Below are 9,064 nucleotides of genomic sequence, written 5' to 3' on the forward strand. Positions count from 1 at the left end.
CCCTACCTCCTTACCATTAACGGTCCCCACGCGCCCTGCATTCATGTGCTTTCCACGCTCTTTTGTACTCACTATCAAATTATGTTCTCCTACTCAATGACATCATCCCACCGCATATGCCTTTTCTAAATAATCAACAAGTTTTTTGAAAATATCTCATTTAACATATCTTATTCTTTTTTAGTCGAACTAAAAATAAACATCTATAAAAATATTTTATTTTTAACCAATTTTATATATTATTTTAAACTATTTAAAATTTTAATAAAAATAAAATATATTTATCCAATTGTAAATAGATTATATAGCATCTTCTACTCTAATAAATAAAGGTTTTTTTTTGTCATTTATCATAATTTTATTTAATTTGTCAAATGTCATTTTGTGGTTATTTTGAAATAATTTCACATATTATTTTATTAGTTTTTTTATTTTATTAAATTATACATAATATTTTAATGTAATAATTGCAATAAATATAGTAATAAATAAATATTAATTTCATTAATTACTATCTTTTAATTTTAAAATTTTCAAATTAAAGCTTATTAGTTTTTTTTGTTTATTTATTTAAATTTAAAAGATAAAAAATATTTTCATAATAATAATTCATTATTTTTCATATTTTCTTATAAATTCAATGTTTTTAAATATTTAGACCTTTATATTTTTTAATTAACACATATAATACATAGGTCTTACAACTAATATAAAGTAAAAAAGTAATTAGATTTCACAAATTTAGAGTTAAGAAGGATTTTTTAATTAATACATATAATATATAGGTCTTACAATTAATATAACGTAAAAAAAGTAATTAGATTTCACAAATTTAGAGTTAAGGAGCCTTTGAAATTTAAGTATTTGGTAAATCTTCACATCTTATTATCATAAAATAGATTAAATAATACGGAAAAGAAACTAGAAAATATATAAATTAAAAAGAATTTTATATTTAAGTAAATATTTCGAGAAGGAATGTGGTAAGTGCGTGGATTTCACACGACCCCGGATCAAAGTATGAAAAGCGTAGAGTATACGTAATACGTTTACTTTTATGATGTAATGAATCACCATTCATCAATTCACCACCCCCATCCCCACAATCCTCCATTTATAAATCCTTTCCTTCACCACAACCACACACCAAGCCAACCTACCCACTTGCTGCTCCCGTTGACGCACCACCGCCCTTCCTCTTTCTCTCCCTATCAAACTTACCCGGAGAGATGCAAGGCGTCCACGGCTACCGTCTCGGCCGATCCGACGGTGGAGTCCGCCTCGAATTGACCCCCACCACCTCTTCTCCTCTCGCGATCGATATATCCGAATCCACCGAAATGAGGATCCAACGCCTCATAACAGAGAATCCAGTCATCATATTCAGCCGCTCAGCCTGCTGCATGTGCCACGTCATGAAACGCCTCTTCTCTTCTCTCGGTGTATACCCTACAGTCATCGAATTGGAGGAGGATGAGATCGACGCACTCTCCGCTTCACAGCAGGATGGCGGAGGTGGTGGTGAGACCGTAGCTCCGGCGGTGTTCATCGGTGGGACGCGTGTTGGAGGATTAGAAAGTCTTGTCGGACTCCACTTGAGCGGTCATCTTGTTCCGAAGCTCGAAGAAGTTGGTGCTCTGGCGTTGTAGCTAGGCGTAGCAACCCCAAACAAAACAAAAGGGGGTATTATGGTAATTTTATAAATATATTTTGTGTTGTTTTAATTTCTATGCAATTCTTTTTTATTTTTAATTTTTATGGACATGCTAGCTACATGCACCATATTTATTTCCTAATTGTAAAAATGTAAGATTAAGTTGGATTATCAATGGCACAATTATGTAAGCAGAAAGTACAAGTTTGAAACCTTACTTGTTTTGAACCGTTGGTTCTTCTTTTTGTCTTCAAGCAGCGACTAAATCCCAACCGTACACTTTGCATGTTATGCATATTGGTTCCTTCATCTTCATTGTATTTTATATTTTTATTACTCTTGTTTTACTCATTTTAATGTACGTATAAAAAATATAATTTTATTTTGTAGTTATAATCATACTATTTTCTTAAATACGGTAACTTTTATTTTAATCTGTAAAAATTTCCTTCTATTTTTTGTCTTTACATGCATTTTTAATAGTTAGAATAAGGCAGCAAAAATATATTATATTTTGTATCAGATCGAGATTATTAGTATAATAGTATTAATTATTGGATTAATGTGCTGTTTCTTTTAAATCTAATGTAATTAAGGGGGAAATACGCTTGATTCAAAAAAGTATATGCGAATTTGTAATCAAGTGCTAACTTTCCGATTTGCAGAATCGTCATAGTTGTCTTAACTCTTAAGGTATGTAACAAAATCAGTGATTTTATTAAATAACATGAATTAATGTGTTGGTAAATAGTATGAAATATTTTTATTTGACTAATCATTTTGAAATATCTCCACTAATTGTATCAAATATTTCAATAAACTTATATTGTTTGTCATTTGGAATTTATTTTCTCATGCTAATATTGACTTTTATTTAGCTATTGTTCCAAACTTAATGGTAAAATATCATCTAATATTGTTCGGATTTTTCGCAATTAAAGAAACATCTATCTATTAAAAAAAATGTACTCGTGTAGACATTATTTTTTCAAACACATTTTCTTCAAATAAAAATAATGGACAAAAAAACAGGGCCGTGGGTATATACACTAATAATATTCATACATTTTGGAAATTATTTTAAAGAATATATTTTAACACTTAAGATGACTTTTAAGAATTCACAGAACTTGCAAAGTCAGTATATCTATTATACACTTTTTTAGTAAATAAAAAGTAACATCGTTATTTTTATTTGATTGATGACCTACATATAGTTACATAGAATCTACTTATAAATTTACTTCTAAATACACATGTTTTATACGGGATTTAAACCATAAAAAATCTCTAAATGACTCAAACTAAAAGTGATAGTATTTTCTAAAAAAAATGTTGTTTTATTATATTATAATTTAGTTGAAAATCTGAAACGCAGTTGAATATCCGAGTGATTGTGTTTTTAATAAAATATAATCTACTTATAAATTACTTCTAAATACACATCTTTTACACCGGACTTAAACCATAAAAAAATCTCTAAATTACTCAAACTAAAAGTGCCTAGTATTTTCTCAAAAAATTATATATATTTGTTTTATTATATTATAATTTAGTTGAAAATTTGAAAGAGTCGATGATTGTGTATTTAGTAAAATATAATCAACTTATAAATTACTTCTAAATACATATGTTTTATAGGGGACTTAAACCATAAGAAAATCTCTAAATGACTCAAACTAAAAGTGCTAGTATTTTCTAAAAAAATTGTTGTTTTATTATACTATAATTTAGTTGAAAAATTGAAATGCAGTTGAATATCTGAGTGATTGTATTTTTAGTAATTGATGATCTATGTCCCATACAACAAGATCCATTACACTTTGCATGACCGAAAGCCAACCATATCGGGTTAGGGGACTTGGTGGTTTATATACCATACAACAATATCCAATCCACTTTATCAGGCCTCGACTTGATGATGTATGTTTCATACGACAATATCCAGTAAAGTGTATTTGGCCGAATCAAACCACATCATATTAGAAGAACTTGATGGTGTTCGGTCCATTAGCAATACCTAATCGAGATAACCGAAATGACCCCAGTGTCAATCATGTCCAAGCAAAACATGCATGGCCTTTGGCTGAAAATTCCGTTGGCACCTTAATCTCTATTTTTTAGCTAGCCTTGTTAACAAAATCATGTCGTTAAAAACATACATGGTCGAAATGCACCAAGCAGGACAACACTAACATTGACCAAGAACGGACAAGACTAATTGAACAGTGGCCAAGCTAGAGAAAGTTGGCCAACGTGGTGGCTACCTCTTTTGTCCTCATCCCAAAAGATGAATATAAAACACGTTGTCTCATTTGTCTCCCTCTCACACATTCGCATCTCTTTACACCAAAATTGTTCACACCGACACGAAATAACTATCTCATATCATTATCGATTTAGCTTGATCATAGGAGGCTGCTCCTAGGACACAAGTCATTAGGAGGTCCTAACAATCTCTTTTATGTGGTTGTGACTTGTGACTATGATTAAAGACGTAAGTATAAATTTATAAAAACTACATATTTGAAATATATATATATATATATATATATATATATATATATATATATATATATATATATATATATATATATATATATATATATATATATATATATATATAATGGTCCTATTTTGATTCTACGTATGTTTCAAAACTATGTTTTCTACGACTTCAGTTATAAAATAAGTTAATAATAACATTTCAAACATAATTAAATGAAATAGAAGAGGTTTCAAATAGCATGGTTGTAGATTCGATTATATAATATTTTAAATGTGTGATTTAATTTTTTTATTTTATTGAATAAACAATTGATAAAATTTGTACTTTTTACAAGTAATTTATCACTACTATTAATAATGAGCCTCAATTATATTCGACAAGGCCCCTTGAGCTTTCGTCCGTCGGCAGGAGACAGGTGCACAATTAAACTCCATTTAAAGGTTGCATATAATGAAAACGATATATCCATGTCCATATTTTATACATTAAAATCCATAAATAAGTACAAATAGAAGGAAATGATGTTTTCTAATTAATCTTATTATTATATACATTATAACGTCTGATTTCCTGTTAAACTTAATTATTAACTAGGCGTAACCTCGCGCGTTGCGCAAGAATGCATTTAAGTGGTTAAAATAATTATGGGAAAAATAGAAATATGTTGAAATTTACGTTTTAGTCATGTTTTGGGAATTAACCGAATTATCAAATAACATAAAAATACATCAACTTATATTTTGATACAATCTAATATAGTTCATACCTTATAAACTTTACTTTTACTTTTATAATATCCGATATATATTATAAGTTTTTGAATAACATTAATATAATCTACTTTTCTTATGTCCGATAATATTTTTTGGATAAAATATGAAATAAGTTGTTTTGAATGAGCTATTAATAAACAATATTGAACTAACAAACTTTGTATTACACTATTTATATTACACCAAAACATCCAAGTTTTCATATATAAACTTTCAAATATTAAACATTGAAATTAAGAATGAAGTCATACAAAATATATCATTATACATAAATGTCATCAAGAGTTTTAAAATAAGTTGATTAGTAAATATGATATTTAATTTTAATTACATATTTTGCAAAGCGTACGTTTGACTTTATGTTGGTGCGCCGAGAATCCTCTTACTTAATTTGTACCTAAAAAATTAAGATGAATAGAAATATAAAATAGATATTACTAAGCATTAATATAAATAATTAAAAAGGGTATGTGAATCTTCTACCACCGGTTAAATACAACATACCCCTCTAGTGGTATCGATTCCTATATGAAATTGAAATAGTCATTCTATGTGCACTTTGTTTTCTAATTACATAAACAAATATAAGTAACCAAACATAAAAATCTTATCTTTATATAGGAAAAATATTTTAGTTAACTAACAAATCAAATAATATAAGTTTAAGAGTTAGGAGTTCCAAAACATTAAAATTTTTATTAATCAATAAAGTAAGTAAGTAATACATGTTGAAATTTTTACAATCATTATTAAAAAGCATTTGAAATATTAAATTTTAAATGAACTTTGGTTGAAGTGTTTTGACCTCTATTGTAATATATATATATATATATATATATATATATATATATATATATATATATATATATATATATATATATATATATAGAGAGAGAGAGAGAGAGAGAGATGGAAAGTATAACATATGTATGCGTTTTAATTAATTATCTTTTTGAAACGGTATAATTACAAAACAAAAAAAATATATTTAAAATATTTAATTAAATATTTTCGACATCAACCTATATAACATATGATCAATATATTAACGATTAAACCACAATATACAACGACTGTATTACAATAATCCAAAAATAAAGAAAATATAAAAACGAATTAGTATAACAAACTTACAAATTAAAAGCTCTAATATAATAGCATATCTCCAAAAGTGGTCATAAGACCTCAACCCAACACAAAAACCTTTAAGTTTGTTTTCTTTCTGAAATTTGTATATGATTTGTGTACATGTCTTCCCAAAAGATTGACCTTTTATAGTAAACTTTTCACTAAATGCTAATTAAACATAATATAGGTTATAAAACTTTTGAGTGTTAAATCATAATTAAGAAAACTTTTGAGTTGCATTAGTTAAAAAAATGGTGTTTCAAATGAATGTGGTTTGAGGAAGTTAAAAAATGAGGGGTTTCAAATACATGTGATTTAAGAGAAAATGCTAACTTTATAAGTATGTATGATTCTATAACCATATCGATTAACTATTGTAAATTTTTTAGAAAATAAAAGTAAATTTTTTTTTTCTCTCTCTCTCTCTCTCTCTCTATATATATATATATATATATATATATATATATATATATATATATATATATATATATATATATGTACAATCTTATGCAGTAGCGTTGTTAGGATTTTGTTTTAGGGTAGGTAACGAGTGACAAAATTTTTCAACCCTAATTCCTTTTATTTAACAAAAATATATATATGGTATATATATATATATATATATATATATATATATATATATATATATATATATATATATATATATATATATATATATAACCTTAATTTTTTGTAGGTGGGCCAAGGCTCACTCTTGCCCTATATTGGCTACCTCCCTGGCAGTGGCATTGTCAGGATTTTGTTTTAAGATATGTCAAATAATATACAAAATATGAACGAGTGACAAAATTCTTCAACCGTAATTCCTTTTATTTAACAAAAATATATAAGGTATATATATATATATATATATATATATATATATATATATATATATATATATATATATATATATAACCTTAATTTTTTGTGGGTCGGCCAAGGTCCACTCTTGCCCTATATTGGCTATGCCTCTGATCTTACGTCAAAACATAATAAATATGATTAAATTATAAATTAAATATTAAATATTATTTTAAATAAATAACCTAAATATAAATTAAAAATTAAAGATTATTTTAAATAAATAACCTAAATAAAAGTCATAGTAATCAAAAAAAGTGAAATCGTACATATATGGAACACCCAAATTTGACTTGGTAGAAAGAATTTATGGTTTTTCGAAGTTTCAACACAACACTATACGACTCAAAAAACCGAAAATGAAATCGATCGATTGTTAGGAAAAGCAATCTACATGAGAATTGAAGATCTCGTCGATACCTATTTGTCAATATAAAGACATTCGATAATGGATATCGTATAAGAAAATTATGATTTTTTTACGAACTTTGTCAGTCTAAGCGTGTCAAAGATTTAGCTTTTAAAATAAAGTGAGAATTAGCCGACGAGTCTAAATGAAAGTTGTAGATCTCGTTGATAGCTACACATGGATATAAAGAGCATTAAAAATAATAGAGCACGTATGAAGAAAATACAAATTTTTTAAGATTTATAAAAATTTCGAGCGCAGGTGTGCGCACCAACAAGGTGCACGACACTTTTTTGACCCACCACAAGAACGTGACACATGTCACCACTCAAAAGAGCCACGGCACCCTTCCGACCACTTGTGCAGTGCACTTTCACTTTTTGGACCTATATAATCTCCAGTTTCCAACATCATTTCTTACCCAATTCCTTTAGATCCTCTCTGAAATTTCTCTCGTGTATCTAGTCTTTTACTCCCTAGTTCCCGATTACTTTAGCAAGGCCCTGCGGTGTCAGGCGTTTGACGATCAAAACCTCTCGGGTCAAAGTTCTTACCGCATAATTGCCGATTTTCATTAAAATACTCTGTAAGTTGAGATACTCTTACTCTAATTTAAGTGTAACTTACATTTATAGTCGTAGTCATTATTGTGAGACTATAATTAAGATTTATCAGTGATTCCAAATTCATTATACTGATTTATCGGCTTACATGAGTGATGTCTACGTTGGATTTAGTGAGGTGTTTAAAGTGGGATTTCCAATAAATATACTATGTATACCAAACGGATCTACTTACGATATGATCCTACTAGGGTATTCCTTACTTGATAGATCTTGATGTACATTAAGATTATTAAGGAATCTATACTATCATTATATAGTGTGACATCCCCAATTTCACGGTCATAAAAGACCGATTTGTTTATGCTTTATTTGAAAATCAGAGTATACTTTTGAAGAAATATGTTGCGGAATTTGTTCCCAAAAATATGATAAGTAAATTATCAAAGCATTCCTGGGGGAATGGGTTTTCATTATATTAAAAACATTAGGATGTCATTGTCAATACAGTACATAAGCATAAAAAGAAATAGTACAAGCCTTACAGCATCTATTATTCTAATGGCCTATAATCCATTGATCTCTCATCAGATCATCACTCCTGTGTTCTATGGCCACTACCTGTAATACAAGAAACTGAGTGGGTCAGGCTTGGGAGCTTGGTGAGCACATAGGTTTTTCAACCCACAATAATTAAATTCATTAATTTCATCAAATCATTCAACCCGATTACCCGTTCCCGTCATCCTCACTTTATGTCCCTAAAGCATCTAATTCAAGGGACCTAGCCTAAGGATTATCACCAGGATGGACAACAATGCTTAGCAATATATGTCAAAAAGACAACCATGAGGGGGATGGAGTACACGTGGTGAACACTTAGTTCAAAAACACCTACAGGTTGCGAGCTTGTCAGCGTTCCACTGGACTGTCTAGAATAGTTTGTGGTCGTCATCTGTACTCCGCTAGATGACTAAATCAGCTTAAACATCGAGGCATCTCATCATTTATTTCATCATCTATCCATCTTTACCCGTCATAATTATAGGTATATAAAATACATATACAGTTTAAATTGAATAAAACATGTATATTTTGTTCATCCATCATAGATATCAAGAACGCAGATAATATGCACACATAGCACGTAATTTATATTAAATA

The 9,064-nt window shown here is 28.5% G+C and overlaps 1 protein-coding gene across 1 annotated transcript; it reads left to right on the plus strand.

Annotated features, from left to right (window-relative positions):
* The first annotated feature begins 1,106 nt into the window (after positions 1-1,106).
* Positions 1,107-1,908, plus strand: LOC111917224 (glutaredoxin-C6). The gene has a single exon (XM_023912894.3). It carries the CDS (start codon positions 1,230-1,232, stop codon positions 1,647-1,649), a length of 420 nt encoding a protein of 139 aa, XP_023768662.1. The 5' UTR covers positions 1,107-1,229; the 3' UTR covers positions 1,650-1,908.
* The last annotated feature ends 7,156 nt before the right edge of the window (positions 1,909-9,064 follow it).

The sequence above is a fragment of the Lactuca sativa genome, chromosome 3 (genome assembly GCF_002870075.4).
Source record: "Lactuca sativa cultivar Salinas chromosome 3, Lsat_Salinas_v11, whole genome shotgun sequence".
Taxonomy (NCBI): domain Eukaryota; kingdom Viridiplantae; phylum Streptophyta; class Magnoliopsida; order Asterales; family Asteraceae; genus Lactuca; species Lactuca sativa.

What these genes read in the sequence shown, in the direction of transcription:
- LOC111917224 (XM_023912894.3), top strand. Translation starts at nt 1,230, where the DNA reads ATGCAAGGCGTCCACGGCTACCGTCTCGGCCGATCCGACGGTGGAGTC.